Below are 23,644 nucleotides of genomic sequence, written 5' to 3'. Positions count from 1 at the left end.
GGACTCTATAAGCAACTAACGTTCTTTTATTAGGCCCCTTGTCCGGCGTAACTGCCCATATCTCATTCTCAGACGATCATAATCAATCCCTGGCCTGAAACCCAAGCTGACTACGGAGTACAAATCGGTGCAGCTCCCCGCTCTTTTCGTCTGAGGAGTATATGTATACCAACATATCTTACCTCTCCTCTGCACCCACTAGTTATAGAGATGGGATTCTATCCGGTATTTCTCTCCCACTGAAGGACAGCAGCAGGTCTATTTACGTGCGTATCGTCTTCAGTAGAAGAACTGAGAATGCATAAGTACTGGCCTAATGCGCTGATTAATCTCGATGTCGATATATATAAGCGCCTGGACCAGCTTGGGGTAGAATTCTACATTATAAATACAAAAGTTTGCGACTGGAAACGGGCAGCGAGAGGATGAGGAGCTGAAAGGGAAACGGATGGAGTAAATAGCAACACTAGGGAGAAAGAGATTGCAAAAAAATAAAAAATAAAAGATATAAAAAGAAATAGCAACCACCGAAAATAAATCTTTTCTCTTCCTGAAGACAGCGATAGAATACAGAGTTAGTAGATAATAGAAATGAGAACGGAAACAACAAAATATCACGAAGCAAATACCTACACAATTCTAGTAATATCAGTAAATGGGAAAAAGAGAGAGAAAAAAAGAAAATGTATAAGCTAGTAGTAACAATGATCATAGATGAAGAGAAAGAAGGAGGAAAATTATGTATCTCAACCCATCAACTTCCTTCCTTCACTCAACTGCCCAGGTATCATCCATCTCCGCCACGTCATAATCAACCTCATGTTGACCCCCCGCATCCTTCCGCAGCATCATCGGATCACTCTCGTTACCCGAAACACCATTATTACCCATATGCGTATCCTCCTCGTCTTCCTTCTTTGCCGCATGCCCATGTCCACTCCCGTGCCCCTGTTGCTGCTCCTGCTGCTGTTGTAGAAGCGGTGGCGCAAATACGGAACCGTCACGGGTCCCTGGCGTCGAGGGCGCATTGGCGACCCATGAGAACTCAACTTTGCCCACCGATGGGATGTCGGTGGTGCCGTACATGAGCTTCTCGGCGACGTAGCGGTCTTTGAAAGAGACGATTTGGGAATCGGGTTGGTCGGGGTTTGGTTCTATAGATTCGTATTCGCCGATGCCCTGTGGGAAGGTGTTAGTTTCTTTTTCCTTCCTTTATTTTTCTTTTGTTTTTTCCCTTAGAGCCTATCTAGAGATGTTTGTAATGGACGGGTTGTTACATATGAAAAAAAAAAAAAAAAAATACATACCAGAAGAAACTGCCTCAGCGCCTCATCCTTCTCAGGATTAAACACAACACCAGATACGGCAACGCGTCTTGGCCGATTGTCAAGCCGTAGCACACCACCCCGCCCTCGCACGCCGCCTCGGCCTCGATATGTCCCAACACCCCGGAGCGAAGGATCGTAACCCCCACGGCCACGGGGCGCAAAGGCACCTCGCCCACCCCGATAACCACCAACCCATCCCCTCCCACGGCCGCCCCGCGCCGGGTACTGCGAGTCCGACAGCGCCGGATCGAGGCCTAGGCTTTTAGCTTCTGCCTCAAGCGCCGCAAGCTGCGCACGCAATGACTTCGTCTGTTCGCTGACGTTTTCCTCTCCATGTGGAGATGACGACGATGCTTCTGCCATAGATGAATCGCCGGGTGCAGGTGAGGCGCCGTTCGTTCCGTCTGTTTCATGCTGCTGCTGCTGCTGTTGAGACGAGCCGAGTCGTTGGGATAATTTCGCCTTCTCCTCTTGGTGTCTCTTCAGGAGATCCTCCTTCTGCTTCTCGAGGGTTAATCTGGCTTCCTCGGTCTCCTTCCGTTTCTTCATCTTCTCCTCGTGCAGCCGTTGCGCTTCGGCTTGTTGCTTCTCGAATTCCTCCGGGTCAAAGGGTTTCTCATCTGGCTTGTTAGCTAATGGGGATTGAGGATGATGGCCGCCGGCTCCGTTTGTGTCAGCTTTGGATCCCGGCTTGTACCAATAGACTTTCACAAACCGGTTGTCGAAGATTACTTTCGGGCTAGCCCAGGCACGCCGTGCTGAAGCCCAGCTGTCGTACTTCACAAGGGCTAAGTGTTTATACGGCTGCATAGTAACCTCGACAACATTACCAAACTCAGAAAAGAAATCGCGCACGATGGTCTCGTCAAATTTATCCTCCGGGATCTGCTCGACGACAATCGTGGTAATCGATCTATCCTCATTTGGTCCGGCTTGTGAAAATTCCGCACGATTCCGTCGTGGACCACTGAAGCCGCCTCTATCTCCCCTACCACGGCCACGCCCTCGCCCGCCCCGATCACCACCCCGTGAAGGCCCAGCTAAGCCCTGGCCGTTTGTAGCACTCGAACTCCGCGGTCTATCCATGACAATATTGGATTTCGTCGGATCATATTCTGCTACAATAACAAAAAATATATCAGCAAATGAAAGTTTCCCAATTCTAAAAGAGTAAAGAAAAAAAGAAAAAAAATAAGATATTTACCATCATCTCTCGCCGGTGCCACCAAATGATCCGTCCCATGCTGGTACGGACACGTACTCCCCAACACACAAAACCCCTGTGTGTCATAATCCCTACATCTCTGCGGGATACTAGCCGGCGGCGCGGGCGGCGAAACAGCAGCACCCGCCGCAGACATCTGGTTGGGGCCCGGCGCGTTCGCCGTCGTGGGCAGTTGAGGAAGCGGAGGCATGCCGGGTATCTGCGGGAACCCCATCGCCTGTAGGGTCATCATGGCCGCAATGGGATCGCTGGGGTTGAAGGGGGGAAATCCAGTCGGCGGGGGAACAGGAGGCATTTGCTGGAACCCGCCGCGGGCCTGTTGTTGTTGCTGTTGCTGCTGCTGCTGCTGCTGCTGTTGTTGTTGGCGCTGCTGCGGCGGGTTTAGATGTACAGGGCCGGCTCGCCCGTTGCTAATATTATTATTTATAACCATACGACCATCCCCGCGCCCACCACGGCGACCCCGCATGGATTTGAACGGTCGATCGGCAAGGTTGTAATGTGAATCATAGTCCTCGCCGGCCTGTGGACCTTCGTTGAAGGCGCGTTTTCGATGGAAGTTCGATGCTGAGCTGGCGCCGCCTCTGGTTTGTTGGTCGGGGCCGGCGGGGGTTTGTCCGTGGCCAAATGGAGTCATGGGCATCGTTCCAAGGGTAATGGGTTGTGTCTGCGCAAAGGGTGGCATGGACTGTGATGGTGGTTGCTGTGGCTGCTGTGGTGCAGCGTCCAAATTGGAAGTGGAGGTTTCTGGAGGTTGCTGCAGGCCCGTTTTTTGAACTTGTGCTGGAACAGGTTCAGGTTTTTTGGGGTTGAATTTGGCAAAGATCTCATCGACGAAGGTGGCGGTATCTAAATATCGAAGACCGAAAAGAGAGTTAGACAAGTTGAGGACGTGCTTTATAAGGAGTAGGTAAAAAACTACTGACTCTCTTTCAAGAAATCCTCCAAATTCTCCACTGAGGCTTTCCGTATATCTTCATCGGGGGCATCAGAGCGGATCAAAGCGAGCACATAATCTGCCAATACATCGGAGTCCGCATCGGATCTGGCAAAGGCGGAAAAAGTTAAAATTAGTATTCACCGTTTCTAGAAATGCATTCTTCACCAAAGCACCACGGAACGGGTGCTCCCGGGAAGAAAAATGGTAGAAGAGCAATGGAATAAAACACGGACATATCCTCCAGCCTCTTCACAACCCACGCCTTCACCCCAGCCGCCTGCTCCTCCGTAAACTGCATGTTTAAGCGCTTTTTTCTCGGTTGTACAAAAGAAGAAGCGACCCTGCAGCTATGCGAAAATAAAGGGCGGAAGACAATGGAGTTTGTTCTGAATGTCGAATATATATATGTATCGGGGAACAGAAGGTAACGATCGGTAATTCCGGTGGGAAAAGACAGGCTCGTCACGGAATTTAAATATCTCTTTTTTTTTTTTTTTTTTTTTTTTTTTTTCGCGTTCCTTGGGTTTTGTGATGTCCTCGGTTGCTCGCTAGGTCTTGCCCCCTCCTCTTTTGTCCTGTACTCTCTGGCGCACCCGCGATGATGATAGAAGATGGGGGGAATACGAAAAGGAGTTCGCTCTTCGTCGGTCGGTGATATATGTAACGACTGTTGCGCGGAAGGTAAGGTGTCACGCACGGTACGTGTTTCCCACCTGAACCGTTGCTTCAAGAGGATGACGGGAATTTCATCCAAGTCTCTCCTTTTTCCTTTCCTTTCTTTTCCCTTTCCCTTTCCTTTCCTTCTTCCCGCTCAAACCTAGGTCAAACGCGGCGACGCGGGAGGGTAACGGGAGTGCGTTAAAAATGTCGATGTGGGGTTGGTCCGTAGACAGAACAATTGATGGAGGATATGTTTCTTGTTTTTATTCCTGAAAAAGACAAGCAGGCATTCCGGTCATTGTCATTGTTATGCTTAAGTTATCCCCTTTGGCCTTGTTTTATCCTTTCAGACTGTGCCGTTCTTGTTGTCGACGCTCATCAGTTCAAGTTCTCCATTTGCCGCCAACCAAAGTTCAAAGTTGCGCGAATGTCATATCACGTGGTACGTCGCTTAGATTAGTCATTGCTGTTGATGGTTGTTTTTATTTCTTTTTACATTGTTTTTTTTTTCTTCAAGCAAATTGGCCACGGGTAGATAGATATGCTTCTCTGCCTATTTATTTATTTTATTTACTTTTTTCTACAACTTAATTAAAAGGGAAAATGGAACTTCAATAGTTAACAAAAATAAAAAGAAGTAGTTAAAAAAAAAGTTAAAACTAAGACAAATCGCACACAGACAAATAATGTAAGGAATTTTTTTCTGGTTTCTTTCTTACAAAAAACAAATCGTCGAATATCGTTATGAAGAAAGAGAAGGGGTGAAGAGAGAGGGTGGAGGGGACTAAAGATTCCGGATATCATGATTATTATTATTATTTTTTTTTTTAAATTTTTTTAATTTTTAATTTTTAATTTTTTTTTTTTGAAATTTGTTGACCCTCCAGTTAGTGGTGTTCAGTTTCTATTTATCTGGGAAATTTTTATTTTCCATCGTGGGAAGAGAGAATTTTGAAATTCAGCCCTTTTTTTACAATTTGTCGTAGTACTAGAAACGAGAAAGGGAAGAATGAAATTAGTCAAAGAACTTATGAAATAGTATGAGTAAAAAGGAAAAAGGGAAAAGGAAAAACTCACGTTCTCAACACCAGGAACAACCTCCTTAATACCCTTCCTCTTCCGCATCTCCGTAACAACCTGACCAGGCTTCGTGGTAACATCCAGCGGCGAACCACCGGGCAAGATCTGCCAGTGATCGAAGACAGATTGCGGGAACGCCTGTCCACCAGTCGCGCCACGCAGGTCGGCAGGGAAGCCGAAGGACTCGTTGACGGGTAGGTATGCCTTGATAGTGAATAGTGGGGTTCCTGGTCTCTGCTCCTCGGAGAAGACGTGGCCACGACGCCGGGTGAGGACACCGTAGATGCCGCCCATGGCCTGTTCTGGCACTTGGATCTCGACCAAGAAGACGGGTTCTAGAATACCCGGATCTGCGAGGAGGGTAGCAGCGTACAGGACACGGCGGGCGGTGGGGATGATCTGTCCGCCACCGCGGTGGATGGCGTCGGCGTGCAGGGTGACATCGAGGATGTTGAAGCGGACGGAGCGCATTGGCTCCTCGGCAATGGGACCTTCACGGGTGGCCCATTGGAAGCCGGAGACAACGGAGTCCTTGATTTCGTTGAGGTATTGGACAGCCTTGGTTTGGTCAACGAGCAAGTTGGCGCCATTGGTGTCGGGGCCGAAACACCAGATTTTACGGGCGTCGGTGACGTCCCAGCCATGGTCGTCAGCGAGAATACGGGCGCGAGCCTTGAAGTCATCACGAGGACCGATCTTGCCGCTCTCGATGTCTTTGGAAACTTCCTCGGCCAAGGGCTCTGCGGTCACGTAGAGACGGTTGTGCTTGTTGGGGGACTTGGAGAGAGCAGTAATGCTGGAGGTTCCACCGACAGTCTCGCGGTAAGAAACGACCGGGTCGGAAACACGGAGGGGAACGCCAGCATGGTCTTCTTCAAGATCCTTCAAGCAAATTTCCAAATGCAATTCACCGGCACCGGCGACGACGTGCTCACCAGACTCGGAGATGTAGGTCAGGACGCAAGGATCAGACTTGGACAGACGCTTGAGACCTTCGACGAGCTTGGGCAGGTCATTGGCATTCTTGACTTCGACGGAGCGTTGCACGACGGGGGAGACGGAGAATTTCATGACTTTGAGGTTGTGGGCAGTCTCGCTGGTGGTGAGGGTACCGGACTTGAGCAAGAACTGATCGACACCGACCAACCCGAGAATGTTACCAGCAGGCACATCGTCAATTGGCTCGATGAAACGGCCCATCATGAGAATGGTACGCTGGATAGCCTTGATGAACAAGTCCTCCTTGCGGCCAGGAACGTAGTTGGGGCCCTGGATGCGGACCTTGAGACCAGAGCGGATGGTACCAGCGAAGACACGACCAAAAGCGTAGAAACGACCCTTATCAGAGGTCGGCACCATCTTCGAGACGTAAAGCATGAGAGGAGCCTTGGGGTCGCAGTCACGGATACCAATGCAGACCTCATCATCCGCGGGGCCTTCGTACAGAGTCTCGGCACGGTATTTCTGGGCAGTGATTGGGGAGGGGAGGTGGAGCACCATCATCTCCATAAGGGCATCGGCAGCGGGCAGGAATTTCTTCATGACAACCTTGAGAAGAGGCTTGCCTTCCAGATCCTGTTCATCAGAAGCAAGCTTGATCTCGAGCTTCTCGAGGAGGGTGCTGATCTCCTCCTTCTTTGAGTGTGTGATGGCATTGAAGATCTTGAAGATGGGGTCGAGGATGAACTGGTTGAAAGCACGCTCAAGAGGCTTGCCCTCATATTCGCCAACCTTGGTCCACTTCTTGGTCTTGGGGTTGAAGTAGTTGTCGCCCTAAACATTGGGTTAGTAATGGTTATTATGATAATAAAATAATAAAATAATTTTTTTTTTAATGATAAATGACAAGCAACATACCCAGAGACGCTCCATCATCTTGTTTCGGTCAACACCGAACTTCTTGGCATACCTGACAGCGAACTGTCGGACAGTGAAAGCCCAGCCGTGGAGACCGGAACCGAAAGCAACAGTTCCCTTGTAAGGGTAGACCTGGACATCACCGAGAGCCTTGTCGAAGTAGGTAGCGATGATGACGTTGACGGATTCGATTGTTCTCGAGAACGACTGGTACAGATCTTCCTTGCTAACCTGCAGCTCAAGGAGGGCACGGTCGACCTTGTTGATGATACAGACGGGCTTGATACGCTCACCAAGGGCCTGTCGGAGGACAGTCTCGGTCTGAACACAGACACCAGAGACACAGTCGACGACGACGAGAGCACCGTCAGTGACACGAAGAGCAGCAGTGACCTCAGAGGAGAAGTCAACGTGACCGGGGGAATCGATCAAGTTGATCAAGAACTCATTTCCATCGACTTTTTGGGGGATATCCTTGAGATCATCTTCATCCCGCAGATGTGCATAGAGGGAGATGGCGGTAGACTTGATGGTGATACCACGGTCCTGCTCGTCCTGACGGGTGTCTGTGAAACGGGCCTCACCGGCCTTTGCGGCGGAGATAATACCAGCACGCTGGACCAGAGAGTCGGTCAAAGTGGATTTACCGTGATCGACTATACACTGTGCGTTAGCAACGTATACTTTCAATGCCTATATAAGAACCAAAAGAGACGACATACCGTGAGCAATGACGCACATGTTCCGGATGTTGGCCGGACGGTCCATCAATTGACGGATCTATAGTAGAACAACAACACATCATTAGTTCCCCGCTGCCATTTTTAACACCAGTGCTCCATCTATCATGACATGTGATATGGACACCAGGCCCTACGCAGCCGTATGAGGTATGAGGCCATTGCCAGGGAGTGAGTATGTGAGAGAGAGAGAGATTTAGCGTACCTCCTCGACGGTGAAGCTGTGGGAGAGAGACATTTGTCAGCATAAGAAAGCCACCCACATCACCCACAAAAAAAAAAAAACACCACCAGCAGTAGCCAGACGAGCGGGGGGGGGGGGGAAAGAGGATACACAAGCCATTCTCAATAGCAATGAGAAACAGCATTATAGAGACATTGAAGATATTGGAATAGGTGTTCTAGTAGAGGAGGGAGTTGTATAACGTACTTGACCATCTTGACGGATTTGTTTCGTTAAAAGGCCCTAGAGGCGGGGTTGTGCGATAAAGAATATATTTTTCTTTTCTTTTTTTTTTTTTCCCTTGGTTAACTCTGATCCTTTAGCAGAGTGGGAATCAGCAGAAGAAACACACAAGACAGAATCGAGAGCTAGCTCGACCTAGACCTAGGGAGAAAAAGCAGAAGGTTAAGAAGAAAGTTCAGTGGGAGGTTGGGAGGTTGAGGGAGAGAATGAGGAGGAGGAGGAGGATGGAGGAGGGGAAGAAGAAGAGAGAGGAAGGAGAAAAAAAAAAGAAAAAAGAAAAGAAAAGCGAGCAGGAAAAGGAAAGGAAACGAGGAGGGGAGTCGAGTCGGCCGAGCCACACTAACAACTAGTTAACTAAATAATAATAAGCAACTCACTCACCCGTTCTGCCAGTTCTAAGTTCTAGTTACCAGTTCTTCAGTCAACTCTGCTCCCATTCCAGTAGTTGTTGTCGTCGTATAGGTAGTACGGACGGAGTAGTAGTAAGTAATAATAATAACAGCAACTCGGTTGTCCTTTTTCTCTCTCATCAGTCTGTTGTTGTTGTTGTCTGTTGTTGGAATCGCTGAAAATGGCGGGGCTGCTTACTTACTGCCTGCGTAAGTTAGCCACTCACCCACTTAGGTAGGTACTGGCAAGGTTCCCTCCAGCCCCTCGTCTGCCAGGGAGTGACCTCGGTGGTACTTACACACACGCTCGCGTGTAAAATTGCCACACTCTCCCTTTCCCACTCATAGTTACTTCATTTTGAATATAATAATCGTTGGTAAAATCTTATTATGACTGTCCTCCAAGGCTATTTGTTTCGGGCAACCGAAAGACGAAGTAGAGAGACTCATTGTTCGTCCCGCTGATAAATCAACCCTGGCAGCGGAGGTACGGTACTCCGTAGTCTGTGGCAGCTTATTAAATACTAAATAAAGCAGGAGGAACGGAACGGAGAAAGAGAAACAGTAATAGACACTATGCCCAGAGGAAATATAGCAAACAACGAACTCCCGTTTCCTATTCCCTATGCCCCTATCCCGAAAATACCGAAAATACATGTATAGTTTTATATTAAAAACACCTGATTTTTTGGCTCCTCAAAAAAGAAGAAAAGAGGGGGAAAGAAGTAGAGAAAGAATAAATTAAAAACCATTGTTAAGCCAAAACAATCTAGAGTGAAACTGAAACAACAGATCATCAACAACAAGGAAAGATGTAGGAGTAATAACAACGAAGAAGGCAATGAGTCAAAAGGGTATATAAACACGAACACGGATTGAACTAATAAATAATAATAAGAAGAAAAGAAGAGACCTTCCCTCGAGATGGCAATAAAGTAAGGCAACAGCAAGAAGGAAGTGGAAAGCAAAAACCGATCCCCCAACCTACGACGACCCCAAAATCTTCGTATACGCATCCTCCACATCCTTTGCAATCTCCATTAGCGTCACAATAATAATCTGATGCGTGATATGCGGCAACTTATCCCGATGTAGCCCAATCCACTCAAGCGGCGGCGTCGCCTCCCCCATATCCCGTAGCTGCGGCGTCTCAATCACCGGCGGTTCTAGCGCCGTATACACATATCGCGACTGCGGCACGTTGACCACCGCAGTGATTTTCCCCTGGCCCGTATCCTTCCCACCTTCGCCGCCCTCGTCGCGCTCGCGCGTAATCTGCACCGTGGGCTGCGGGAGGGGCTTTCCCAGCCGGCTGGCGAGGGTGTTGGTGTGGTTCGTCCACATGCCCCGGATGAAACTTATGCGGGAGTAGTTCCAGCCGACATCGACTTTGCCTTCGAAGGAGCTTTTGAAGATGTAGTCGATCTGGTTGGAGTGGAGGGCTTGCCAGGTTTCCATGCTTGCGATGACACGGGGTACGTTGAGGATGGTCCCCCCGCGAGATTCCTCTGCGCGCATTACAATGTCGTGGACCGAGAGGTCCTCGGTTGCTGGTTCCTGTGCTGTCGCGGGCCGGCTGACGCTGGATAATGCTACCTTGAGCTGACCCAGTGTGAGGCCAAGCCCGCTGTGGATTCGTCCATTCTCAGCTGCGACGGAGAAACGTGCTTCGGCATCTAGGGCTACGAGCTTGAAAATCTGGTGGTCGTGGAAGGTACCCGGGAACGCCCCAATGTGGATGGATTTGAGAAGTACCACCACCTCGGTGTGCAGTGATATCGGCATCTTCTGGCTATCCTCGTCGACATTCTTTGCCAATGGAGTACCCACTGTTTGTTGCAAATCGCCAAAGCCGATAGTGGATTTCCGACGCAAGAATCTTTCAATCTCTTTTAAAGAGGATTGATACGCAGTCTGTTTCTCTTGCAGAAACCGTTGGAGCGTTTGGTAGAGAGCTAGCCCTTGCGAGGCAGTGAATGAGGTGCATAATACTTGAAAATTATCTCCTTCGAGAACGCTGACGAGATAGTCCTTCTGGGATGCAGACGTGTTCCGAACGTTGTACATGCAAAACGCGAATGATGTTACATCCGCCACCAAAAATGGTTGATACTCGAAAGACACTTTAGCCTGTAGCCGATTAAACCCTGCTGATGCTTGGATCAAGGGAGTCTGGTATGATTTTTGATCATAGTCTGGCCATTGAATAGAAGTTCGAACCTTGAACTCCTGCAATCCGATGGCGCCGCTAAGTCGCCCCTTGCTTTCAACAGCAATATCTTCAAATCCAACACAGAGATTCTGCTCCCAATCAGATGTTTTCTTCGACGATAACCACAGATCCTTGATAGTGAATTCCGATTTGCCCAACGTCTGGCCTAAATCAAGGGAGATATCTAGTTGCGTTATCGCAATCACTGCATTCCAAGGGAATGAGCCCGTAGCAGTCATCTGCTGATATCGCTGCACGAGGTATGCTTGCGTGTCAGTCGCAGGTGGTTGGGGGTTAACTGGTTGCCCTTTTGGTGGACCTTCGGGCGGAATCCATATCTCACGGAACAGGAGAAAGTCCTGGACTTGTTTGGCATTTACCTGAAGCTTCGTAGGACTGATCTTCAGGATTGCTGAAATCCCGCTGTTAGAACTGACGTGCTTACTATTCATCATCGACATAACAATAGAGTCAACCGTCAAGCTAGCAGTGGATTCGCTCGAGTAAACATGCTTGACCGAAGCCTGTAACGCGTTAAATGCCAAAGACATGGCAAAAAAACGCCTCTGTTCCGCCGATTGGACGGTGTTGACTGTAATATAGCTGTCGTCAAAACATGCAGTTGCTAAAACCCGTGCGATTGGTTGGCAGCTGAGAGTGAATTCCTGCCTGCAAATGCGCAGTCCAACATTTAACTTGCACCGTCCAAGGATGGTTGTAGGGTCATTTTTGTCCGGAGGTTTCTCAAAGGAATGATCTTGGACAGGCTGGCTTTTGCTGGACAGATCCTTTGATCCGTCTGATTCTCCCACAATTTCTTTCACACTCTCAGATATCTGAGTGATTAGAGGTACAAAGGTGGGATGGAGGACATTGGTGGAAGCATCCACCTTCATTTCTGCATTTAACGTAGGCTCTCCATCTCCAGAGTCTTCGAATTGAACCTTTAATGCAACCCCGGGAGCCCGGAGTGTTGCTGTAGTTTCAGTATCCTGTTGGATATACTGACCGTACTTGCCTCCACCAGCAGTTCGATTACTTCGCGCCGTTGGTGAAACTGTACTTGTCGCCATGTCGTCCTGTCGGCCCTGTAAACTGACCACAGCCCCAGAGAAATCTGCATCGATAAGTAGAGAAGCGAGCCTAACAATTCTCGGGCTAGAGCTTGCCTTTTTCTTTTCCGGAGGGATTGCCGCGCTCCACAGTCTGATTGCTTTGCGCAGATTTTCACTAGCCAATGCAATCGAATCTTGAAGAATGCTTGCGGGCAGAATGAACTCTGATGTCATTCGAATATCCAACTCTTTACCCGCCGCTTGGAATGCCAGTCGGCGCTCATTTCCATTGGACAGATACGCAACATTGAACACGGCCTCGGGTAGAAGGGCAGAATTTCGTGACCGCTTCCTCTTATCCATCTGCAGAGGAACCATTTGAAGCTGCATATCTTCAATTCTTAGACGGGCGGCACTTTTTCTTCTGGTCGCTAGCTCTACCTTGCGAATGGAAAATACGAGGTCCTCTGGTTGTCTACCTTGGTGGCAGGAGGCTGGTGTAGAAATCATCCAGCTCACTTGGATATTAGCGAGGACGACGGAGTACATAGCATTGAACAGACTTTGTGAGTCGGGTTGCTGGCCACGGGCCTCCATGGATGGTCTCTTTTCGGTTGCAGTTATTAGTCGTAGTTTCCTGAGGTGCTTGACCTCCTGGGATAAATCGAGAGTCTTCAGTCTCTCCTGGAGGTGGGCGGCGATGTCAACAATCATCGATGCTGTTTCAGCATATAGTTCTATTTGTAAACCGTTGTTGACCACGTCGTAAGATCGCACAACATCACCGTAATCATTTATCTTTGAAGTTCCGAATATCTGAGCGTCGAGAAGTAAGCTGCCGTACGGTTGTGTGTTTACTTTGTCGCGTTTCTTGAGGTCGAAAGTAATGCGAGAGAGCAAGAGGTTGAATTCAGGGTGATGGAGAATGGGTCCACTGAGAGAGGCATTCTCTAAATGGAATTGAACCAAGCCGACTGTAAGGTTCATGTCGGCGGAGTAATCCTTACTGCTCAAACCAGGAGCAGTTGCAAAAATATCGACACCAGCCAATGTGAGTCGTACTTTATATACGAGGTCATGGGCGGCTCGGTCAGAAGGTTTCGTTTTGGGTGAAGTACGCCCGCGAGAAACGAGACGGTCGAAGTGCTGGATAAGAATCCGAGTATCGTGCTCCAAGTCTGCCAATAAATGAGATATTTCTGGTCCATTTAATGCACCGAGCAGGTTCCGCACGGCTCCCGCATCGACTTTGGTCAGCTCAATAATTGTATCGATATCCACGGACGTACGATTGGGAGGTGTAGCAACCATGATACGGCCGTTGATTGGTGGGATATCAAGTGCTGAAATGATACTCGAGTCTCTTTCGTTGTCTGTCCAAAACTTGTGTGAATTATTTTTCACGTCAAAGTCAAGCTCTAATTTGGACCCTTTCGCTGGGGCAATAGATAGTCGAGCGACCTCCCCAGAAATGGCGTAAACTAGCGATGGAAGGAGCAAGAATTGTATATCGTAGTCATCCAAAAACATTGCGACGTGAAATCGATGGATGATCTTTTTCCTGGGGATGTTGGGTCGTGCCTCGGGCTGTGTTTGCGATGGTTCGACAACGGAAACCAACCCCATAATATATTTAACTTCATCCTCGACAATTCGATCAACCACTTGAACTATACCAAGCGGATCTTCGTTCATATCGTAGCGCAACCTCTGGCACGCAGCCGCGGATTTCCAGTCATGTTTAATCCGTGTCCCGCTGACCTGTGACGTGTGCGATACGAAAACGTTGGGGGACATGAGTCTCCAAATCATCAGGTCTTTTAGGCGACTACTGAATTGCGCTGAAGATTCATCCGAGCTAACAACCACACTTGTAGAACTCCTTGAATCTTGCCCAGAAGGTTGGTGAATCACTGAACCCTTAATACCACTTCCGCGTAAAGCGACATTGATGTTGATTCCGTCAATCACAACGGATCCGTCATCAGTCAGGAAAACAAAGTGAATATCATCGCCCTTAGCGGTGGGCTTTGCCTCATGCGATACGTCGCGTGGCGCGCCTGTCTCCTTCTGTTTTCCTGATACCATTTTAACGATGCCTTCAACAAGCTCACAAATTTCCCATTTAAGTCCCAGAGATATATTAGAGCAGTACGTTTGCACAGCTATAGAGCGGTAGTCGCCCGCGCTTGGTTGCTTCATGGGACTTATTGCCACGCTCATCGAACTCGAGAAGCCTTGGAGCAGCAACTCGCTCTCCTTCGGACCAGGGTCTAAACAGAACCTTATCTTGTTCATATTCAAAGTGAAGGATTGGTTTGCCGACCTATGTAAGTTGTTGTTTCCATCTTCCCAGTTCCCCCAAATTACTTTCATCACAGCGCTCTTCTTGACGTGCGCAAGGTCCCAGGTTCTCCAGCGGTCAAAGTTCGATAAGACAGTAGTTCGAGCGTCTGATGGATATGGAATTGTATTGGCCTTGCAATCGCAAGTCAGTTTCGATATTTGACCCGCAGGTAAGTAATTATAGATGTTGCGCAATCGAGAAATAATTTTCCAAGAATCATGAAGCCTCAGATGATCCTGCGCTGCTCGCAAAACATAGGAAGTTCGTGTCAGAAACAACGGGTCCGGAGTTTGGGAACCGTGATTTGTAAGGGTGTAAACCAAGCAGCGAAGCCGTCTTGTATAAGCTGCGGAAGATTCCTGGAAAGGGGCTACAATCGAGTTGACCAGCTTTGTGGTCCGGTCGATCAGGAATGCCGAGTCTTGAACGGACTTGCTTGAAGTGACTGTTTCAATATCCTGAATCTGAATGTGAGAGCGCTGGGTTTGTTCGGACGCCGACCAACAAATTATATTTTTCAACGTGCAGTGGACCAAGCCTTTCCGATCAAGCGCTTCAATTTTCTCTCCATGAGCTGATAGTGAAACGGAATCGGCCGCTACATGTATGGCAAAACTTGTTTTGGTAGGCTGTACGTGATCATCCCGTTTACTTTCGACAGCCGTGCGGCATGTAGCGCGAATACGAGTAAGTTTCAAGTCATACTGGTCCCGGAAGTTGCCCAATTGATCTTCATCCATTGACATGGATGAATTGATAAATCGGATGTGCGAGTGGGGGAAAACGAGTGAAAAATTGGATTTCTTTTTGGGACTCGCCATCGCCTTCTCATGAGCTAAAATGTCTGAAATGACACGAGCCTGGAGGTTATCAATGATATCAACTGGGTGAGAAGGTTGCAGTTCATCAAAAAGCGACGATACCGCGGAAAGAGCCTCTGGAGAGCCTAAGCCACGTAGGCCGCGTTTAAAGTTACAGTGGAAAAAGACTTGGGTAGAATTCTCATAGTTGGGCCTAGAGTCAATTGCAATATCACTACCCAAATCCCATTCCCTTTGTTCTGGCAAGGCGTCGGCGTGGGGGAGAGTGGGAACATCCGCAACATCAGGCTCGATCCCATTGAAATGAAAGTACGGCATAGCCCAGGGGCTGGATATACCATTAATGAAACTTGGCGTCTTATCCCGCTCTCGCACTCCTTGTTCAGGGCTGTGAGCGCTTTGGCTCTTGGAAGTAATTCTTGCATCCCTAATACCAGAGTCATAGGGAGCCGGTCCGGGAATTCTGCTCTTCGGTATATTCGTCGTAGGGCGCACGTGGTTAAAGTGTGGGAAATTCGCACGCCTTGATTCGGAAGATTGAGAGGAACGTATCGAACTCTTTCCGCTCGTTGTGTAAGGAAATGAGGATGACGACGAAGAGTCGGGATAGAATGTATGAATCGACTGAATCGGTTCTGGCATCAGAGGTAGGCGTATGGCTGGAGGACTGACTTTAGCGTTGCTAGTGTCCATAGCAAGATGGGGGAATGTATTTTCATCACTGTGAAGCAGCCACGGCGTCCTATTGGACCGCTGATCATGCACGCGGATGTGTTCTTGTTGAAGCCCACGGGCAGCGAAAAAGTTTGATTTGCGCTCCACCATCTTGAGCAAGAGTGACGTTTCGAAATAACCATGGGTCTTAACTGTCTCTCGCGAAGGCTGTCGCAATCGAATAGCAGCATTTCGATCTACTACAGCGAGAATAAGGTCCGGCAAGTTCAGGTTAAGACGCTCAGAAAACTGCAGGTCAGCCCAATCATTGAAGTCAAGCTCGACAACCCCGGAACTAAATAGGATTGCAAATTCCTCGACCAATACCCAGATCCGTATACAATTGACTTTGGCTCTCAAAAATGTCACGTCATGGATCACGACGGGGTGTAGTGGCGGTAGTGCATTCTCTTCATCGTCAAAAGAAAATGCGAGAAACCTTATTGCTGATGCGGCGGATTTTAGAAATGTAGGAGTGCATTCTCCGGCAATATGTCCAACCCGAAAGTCCCAATTGCAGACATAAGTTGGTTCTGTAGGCGGCAGCCCGAAAAGGCGATGACCGTAGATGGACAAGCCATCCAAGAATAACTGCGTGTTTGAAGAAATATGGGAACCGTCCGGCTGGGCTGAGTCTATAACGAATTCCGCAGGGCCAAATGATGTTTCCATATCCATGTAATAATTCGTAAACCTCAAATCGGTATCAAAGGATACAGTGTCTATCCTCACACAATTTGTGCGGTCATAGATATTAGCGGGCAAAAAGATGCTGCCACTGTCTGCATGAATCTGGACAAAGATGTCAAGGTCGTTTGTTTTCGGTGAAGGGTCCACGCCACTACTTTCTTCCGGCGTGTCGGTAGTAGCAAGCAAGCCCTGATATTCCTCTAGTGTTTTGAAATGCAGGTGTTCGCCGAAGTAGTTCTCCTTTATCATTAAAAAGTACCGGATTAAAAATCCGTAAAGACAAAGCTTGGGCGAAACACCAACTATATCGAGTGTTAACCTATCCGTTAGCTCGGTCGATGTCTCAATATTATACTTGTAACTCCCAGTCAAGCTCATGGCCTTGAGCGTTGCAACTGAGTTATCCTGGAGAAAGACGCGCTGCGTGTTCCATAGTGGCGTCACCAACTCGATTGATCCACTTGACAAATTAACATCGAATATTATAGCATTGCTTTTTGGTCTATATTTCTCCACAGGAATGGTGAGGTTAGAGGTCAGGTGCTCGCTGTGTATTACGAGAAAGGTGTTATCATTAGTGTCGGATGGGTTGTTTATTATGTTAGAATCGTTGACGTTCATGAATAGCTTGAAGTTCGTAAAGGAAAAGTTTATCTTGTAACGGAAAGGCACAAAGGTATAGAAATCGGGGGGAGGCCCCGAAATCCAGTCGTTCACTAAATCAGTGAGGAGGAAAATGTGGTCTCGTAATAAGAAAAGCTCGAGGTTTTGGCTGTATACGTTAATGGACCAGGTGTGCAGGATATTCCACTTCAAAGGGTTCGACAGGTCGAGTGAAATCGTTTGTGCCCCAGAGCTCCACAGTAGGCCATGGTTTACACTAGATGTCACTCTGCTCCCGCAAAGATCAAGTTCCAGTTGATTTTTGTATCCCGTATTCGACACGACCATGTCCATTGAATATCTGATGGTGGAATTCGCCGCTATCCGGATGGCAAACCAACCGAAGGGCCTTATGTCGGGGCCATGGGTGCTTTTTTCAGCGTCCTTATTTCGTGGATGCTTTTTCTCTTTCTGGCCCTTCAATTTGGAAACGCCCCCAACAGCATCAACCCGACCTTTCCATAACCAATCTTTGGATGCTTCTCTAGTAGGAATTCGCAGGGTAGTATCTTGCTCAATATTGATGGTTAATTTGAATTTGGTGCTTTGCCTAGGAGCATCAGCTTCAAGGGGTGGAGAGGGCTGTGAATCTCGGTAAAAATTTGGGAAAAATATCGTCTGAATACCGACACGTTCCCTATCCGCCCAGGGGCCGTAGTTAATAGTTCCACCCTTGATACATAGGTGCATACCCCACTCCGGAGGATCTGCACCATTGATGTCATTGGAAAGTTTATGAACTGAAAGTCGCGAATGCATTCCGCCCCTTGGCACTTTCCCAGGTATATCCCAATAATAAGTGAAGCGCAGGCTTGGACAATCGATTAATGTAGAGAACCGACCATATTCGATAGCGCTCCAGCCTTCATGTGCATCGCGATCGTCTTCGTCAAGGTACCGAGTGAGACCAAGCCAACGAGATTCCCCTGGCAATCCGGTCTTTGTTGGAGAACCAGAACTAGCCCCACGCGTGTCTTTTCCCGCACCAACGTGGAATGACTCGACTGAACTCTGGAAATACGGAATCAGATCACGAAGATTGTGCCATATCCTACGCCTGTGGCGTTGGTATCTCGAGTGGAGGCCCTGCTCATGTCGCTCCGATTCTTGGTCTCCATCTGATGCTCGTAGTCCGCTAGCAGCAGCTTGTTGAGATTGTTTAAAATCCGGGTTTGGTTTCATTTGAACTACAGGATGGCGTAGGCGAAATTCGAATATTTGTCTAAACATATCCAGAGGACCAGAATTTCTGGCATCAATATGCCCAGAGGCCCTCTCGAACTTTGCGGTCAGAAATGTTTTTGTATTTTCGTTCCCCATAACCATTGCCCCTTTATTGCAAACCAACCCCAGGGGAAGGAGAGCCAGAAGTTTAGATCGCGAAACTTCTTCAGTTGAACTCGACGAACATGATTTCCGGGACTCTTGCGATGGCAATTCTTTACGAGATGAACGGATACGAGTGTTATTGGCTATCTTTGACCGTTCGGAAGGTGTCGATCCAACACCAGACGGGGATTTTGCGGAATCTTTGCTATCAATTGAGCCTTTGCCTGTTTGCGCACTGTTAGGAGACTCCAATTCGTCGTCATTATTTTTCCCAGTATGATCGTTTTGGTCATTGTCGCTGCCACTAGGCTCCCTCCTCAGAGTATATCCAAAGCCAGAAAGGATGGAATCGTAAGCGGCACTTCTATTATAAACAAACCACTCAAGACCGTGCAGGGTCAACTCCAACCGACAGGGCAGGCGATTGGCTGCGGTGCAACCGCCCCGTTGAGCGGTGCTGGGGCTTGGGCTGCGGGTGCTTTCCTCCGAATCCGATTCTCCCACCGGGTGTCTCGAGCTCTCCGCACCGTCTTCGCTACTCCGAGAGAGATCAACCTTACGTACAGACCGAAGCCAGTACTTCCATGTCAAATATCCCGATTGAACTAATATTGTCTCATTCTCTCCGTGATATCGAAACCCTTTAAAAAAGATCCTTCCGCCAAGCAAGGATATTTGAAGCGCATGGATATCGACATAAACCCCGTAGTAATGCCAGGTATACGCTCGGATTGGATAGGAAACGATTGTAGCGAAGAGGCGATTAAAGTAAAAGAGGAAGAAAAGAGTCCTACGTCGCAATATCAGTTTTAAATATACCCGTGTGCAAGTGACTTGGATCCAGACTCACAGAACACCACACACAATAAGTTCAACTAAAAACACCCTGCCAGTTATCAGCTCCGTGCCAAAATACCTAAGGGATCAAAACCCTTACCAATTAAACTGAGGAACTACGGAAGACAGCGACTCCGCTGTTAATCTGCCACCTTCCATCTTGTCGAGCTATGCAACGTTGGCGGGTTCGACTGTCGCATGGCAATTTCTCCTCCGCGAACCAACAAGCATGTCTCTGCAAACGGTTCCGCAAGAGCAGGTATTCAAGAAACGCATAATGTAAGTGATACTAACATACCGCGGATACCATGGCCAAACATTTTCATAGTTGTGGTGATGAGTAGTGATGAGTAGTCTAGATGAAGGAGGAGTTACTTTTGAAGGCCGAGACAAATGACGATAGCCGCACGCTTGGACGTCACGGGACGAAGCTTCCCGGCTCCAGCCAAAACCTCAAACATCCGCGTTACTCTGTGCCTTAACCACGCAGACCCCCAAAACACGACAAACTCCTTAGCCCGCCCGTCAATTTGTCAATTTACGATACTAGTCTCTTTGCGCGGCGCCAATCGACAGCGATAGTCCTAGATAACATCAAATCCGTCTTGGCAGCGGACGGAGCTTTGTTATGTTGCTGGATTCAAGCTAATCCACCCACGCAAATGATCAAGGGGGGACAATGGGCCAAATAGCATCTCTATCGTGAATGATGCATTCTATCACACCGACAATGACGAGCCTTTCCGGCTCCTCTGGAGGCACAGGGTCTAGTCTGGCTAAGGTCACAGTCATCATTGCAGGTGTGGCATCTTTAGTGGCTACATTCATATCTCTCATGTATGCCCGGAGCCCCCTCCTTCCTCTCCTCTCCCTAACCTCTTTCTGCTGACATTCCACTGATTTGATTTCTTGCCTAGATCGATATGGCTTCAAACGTGAGCAGTACCTTCGGCCTGAAATGTATATATTACCGAATAATAACGTGGAGTGCAGAAAAAATTATCGGAAACCGTTGCTTCAGCGATATGTCGTGAGGATACTTTTGATGTCGGTGGATGATGTCCTTTCCTATGATTTGGGGCAGCTTGCTTACGGTCTCTTAGGGTTCCAATATACTCCATATCGTCGTGGGTGAGCATAATTTCGTTGAAAACTTCTGCTTTTATAGTACCAATCCGTGATATCTATGAGGTATGCGCTCGACCCCGAGGCCTGCTAGAAGCGCTCCACTGACTTTGTGACATTACAAGGCATTTACGATATATACATTTTTTCAACTCCTTATCAACTTAGTTGGGGGAGAACGAGCTCTTATAGTCATGACACACGGACGTGCGCCGGTGCAGCATGCTTGGCCCCTCAACCATTTTCTTCGAAAAGTCGACATTTCCGATCCACACACGTTCCTTGCGATAAAGCGTGGTATTCTACAGTATGCATGGTTAAAACCTATCCTTGCTTTGGCTTCCATTATCATGAAAGCCACCGGGACATACCAAGAGGGATATCTTGGTCTCTCCTCTGGATATCTATGGACTGGGATTATTTACAATATAAGCGTCACACTTAGTCTTTACTCGTTAGCACTGTTCTGGGTGTGTATGCACGATGATCTCAAGCCGTTTCGCCCCGTCCCTAAATTTCTTTGCGTCAAACTCATCATCTTTGCTTCATATTGGCAAGGGTTTTTTCTCTCGATCCTACAATGGCTTGGCGCTTTACCCAATGGGGTTGCAGGTTATAGTCCCGACAACCTTGCAGCAGCAATCCAAGACAGCTTGATTTGTTTCGAAATGCCTCTCTTTGCCCTTACCCACTGGTACGCCTTCTCATGGCATGATTATGCTGATACCTCTGTATCAGCGGCGCGGATGCCAGTAAAGTTCGCGATTCGGGATGCATTTGGTATCCGGGATCTCATCGAAGACACCAAAGAAACTTTTCGCGGAGAAAACTATCAGTACAGGATATTTGACTCCGGTGATAATGTAATGGCACATGAGGAATCCGAGTCACGTCTAGCCAGACTGATGGATGGTATGAGATATGAAAGGGGCGGGAAATCTAAATATTGGATTCCCAAACCAGGTGAAGCAACAAGTCGGACGCCTCTCTTAAGCTCGCCAGCCTGCAGTCGAAGGAGCTCCCAAGGCTGGGCCAAAAGAGGCAGCGCAAATAATGGAAGCCTTAATAATGATGATCCCGAAAACTTGACACTCGATGAAGAAGACGAAAGGCTCTTTGTGAATGCGAGAGCCTTGGAATTCGGAGATTACAATGTAAGCAATCGCATCCCTAAGCACAATCTGTGATTATAGCTAACTTATCCATCAGTATCCAGTGATAACGGCCAATGAGGTGCCACCCGACCAGCGACTTCCACGACGGACAAGGCCGTCCGTCTCAACCCCGCGCCGAAACCACACCGAAACAAGCTATGTGAAGAGAGCAGCTAAACATAGGAACAGACGCATTCATGGTGACAATGAAGCGTCAGGGAGTTCATCGGGCCGTAGGTCAGATCGTAAACCAAAACGGCCTATTAACGGGAACAAACATCACAGTAGCTCCAGCATCTCCTCTCAGTCCCGTTTGAGACGGAGCCAACTAGTTGACCTCGTGGATGACGTTGGAGAAGCCGAACGCCAGCGGTTTGAGAGGCCTGAAGAAGGAGGACATAACATAGTTAACGAAGCTCGTTTAGTGTGAGTACCAAATTTCCACAGCGTACCATAAGGTCCACAAAAGTCTAATCCTATTCAAGTGGTCGGTCCGTAAATGCGAATGGCCAACATGAAAGCACCGAAAGCAGGCCCATGGCCCAGCAGTCGATGGAACAAGGCCACTCAGTCGATGAGGATAATGAGGCAGACACCGAAAGCCTCGCAGGGAGAAACATGACATACGGGTCATTCAATGAAGAACGCGACGCCTGGGGTGGATGAATTTGAATCCAGTGATTTATGGGTGCGAAGCGATAGTTATTTTACTGCAATGTCCTTTTTTTGGTTCTTGGATCAAGCCATTTTTTTCCTTGTACATGTACATGTACGTACAGTACATTACCGATTGGCATGGCGTTTTGGGGAAGTAACTTGGATATTGGATACAGGCCTTTTTGCCTAGTCAATTTCATGAAACAGCGCAAGGTTATAGACATATACACTAAACACTTTTTGTTTCGTGAACTTCTGCTCTGGATATGTTACAATGATGACGGACGAAACTTCCGCAGGTTATTGGGCTCTGAAATATACGATTCACCCCTACGCTCTACTGACCACTAAAAACTCCGACGATCTATATATCAAACAAGGTGTGGGTATATTACAATTTGCGGGTGTGGAAAATAGCTGATTAGGATTTCCTCAGGATGCGCCGTAAGGGCCGCAAGAGCAAAGCTGTTACAGAAACAGTTACCACGGGGCCAAAGAGTGGAAAGTTTCACCACGTTATTTGCATGACACGGTCATTGTATATGTCCGGGCCTCCGCCAATGTCAGGTTGACATGATATTGAGAGGATCGGAGACACCGCTGCAATTTCTCGGATATACATGGCATCTCTTACATAGATCCAATTGTCATGACCTTTACTAGAGCTCTCTTTCGTACAGCGAGAGTCCCAGAGAATGGTCAGCTAAATTCCCAAACCTTCCCAAAGTTCTTATACAGGCCTAGTATCAGCAATCAAGGCTACAGAAGACCAGGAGTATAACAGACACGCTTGTCCTATTTCACTAATCCATCCGTCAATGGCGGCCCTGATGTATAACTCAACTACGTTCCGGCATTCAGCATATTCTACTACATCTCTTGATGCTTCGCATTGCTTATAACCACGTTACCTAATGGAAAAACCCTAGGCCAATCTCCTGTAATCGCCAGAAGGGCGACCAGAGATCCAATGGGGCCAATGGCCACCAGTGAAGGATCTGAAGGGCGACGTTGATTTAATTGGCGCCGACTTTCATCGAGTTTCGGGACACTTCTAGGCGGTTTGCTGATTTCTCAGGGGTGGGCAGACAATGCGCGAAGAAACTGCTAATAATTACCGTCCATGGAATGAAAGAGCATTATAGCAATTTTTAACAATTTGTCTACGGACCCCCTTGAGGAATACAAGACGTGTCCGGGACGTGTCCTGCCCCAGGGGGTTTAAGCCGCCTCGAGTCTGGCATGGATTGCCTTGTCTTCACGGAGGTCACTCCCACAATATCGAGCTTCTCGACGTTGTTGAGCTACTATATTCCCTAGAGTATAGTAATACTAGGGTCTTCACCGACCGAAGG

General features: G+C 48.1%; 4 protein-coding genes across 4 annotated transcripts; 1 reads left to right on the top strand and 3 right to left on the bottom strand.

Moving 5' to 3' along the window:
• Positions 1-184: 184 nt before the first annotated feature.
• Positions 185-3,996, bottom strand: BDBG_03249 (CCCH zinc finger and RRM domain-containing protein). The gene is made up of 5 exons (XM_031721171.1): positions 3,727-3,996; positions 3,480-3,598; positions 2,533-3,402; positions 1,308-2,446; positions 185-1,179 (listed from the first exon to the last, which is right to left on the bottom strand). The coding sequence occupies exons 1-5, from the start codon at positions 3,789-3,791 to the stop codon at positions 769-771; spliced, it is 2,604 nt and encodes an 867-aa protein (XP_031577619.1). The 5' UTR covers positions 3,792-3,996; the 3' UTR covers positions 185-768.
• A 1,127-nt stretch (positions 3,997-5,123) lies between these two features.
• BDBG_03248 (elongation factor 2) lies at positions 5,124-8,068 on the bottom strand (the record flags this gene model as incomplete). Its single annotated transcript, XM_031721170.1, has 5 exons — positions 5,124-5,141; positions 5,231-7,006; positions 7,091-7,746; positions 7,813-7,870; positions 8,036-8,068. 5 exons carry the CDS (start codon positions 8,066-8,068, stop codon positions 5,124-5,126), a joined length of 2,541 nt encoding a protein of 846 aa, XP_031577618.1.
• A 188-nt stretch (positions 8,069-8,256) lies between these two features.
• On the bottom strand, positions 8,257-19,696 carry BDBG_03247 (fermentation associated protein). The gene is made up of 4 exons (XM_031721169.1): positions 19,454-19,696; positions 19,367-19,402; positions 8,641-19,306; positions 8,257-8,437 (listed from the first exon to the last, which is right to left on the bottom strand). The coding sequence occupies exons 1-3, from the start codon at positions 19,510-19,512 to the stop codon at positions 9,670-9,672; spliced, it is 9,732 nt and encodes a 3,243-aa protein (XP_031577617.1). The 5' UTR covers positions 19,513-19,696; the 3' UTR covers positions 8,257-8,437; positions 8,641-9,669.
• Positions 19,697-20,059: 363 nt separating this feature from the next.
• BDBG_03246 (uncharacterized protein) lies at positions 20,060-22,298 on the top strand (the record flags this gene model as incomplete). Its single annotated transcript, XM_031721168.1, has 7 exons — positions 20,060-20,190; positions 20,271-20,288; positions 20,347-20,400; positions 20,457-20,544; positions 20,604-21,632; positions 21,688-22,058; positions 22,118-22,298. The coding sequence occupies 7 exons, from the start codon at positions 20,060-20,062 to the stop codon at positions 22,296-22,298; spliced, it is 1,872 nt and encodes a 623-aa protein (XP_031577616.1).
• Positions 22,299-23,644: the final 1,346 nt, after the last annotated feature.

This window comes from Blastomyces gilchristii (genome assembly GCF_000003855.2).
Source record: "Blastomyces gilchristii SLH14081 genomic scaffold supercont1.5, whole genome shotgun sequence".
In the NCBI taxonomy this organism is placed as follows: domain Eukaryota; kingdom Fungi; phylum Ascomycota; class Eurotiomycetes; order Onygenales; family Ajellomycetaceae; genus Blastomyces; species Blastomyces gilchristii.
Note: the sequence above shows the minus strand (reverse complement) of the source record. Positions and strands in the feature narration are given on the sequence as shown.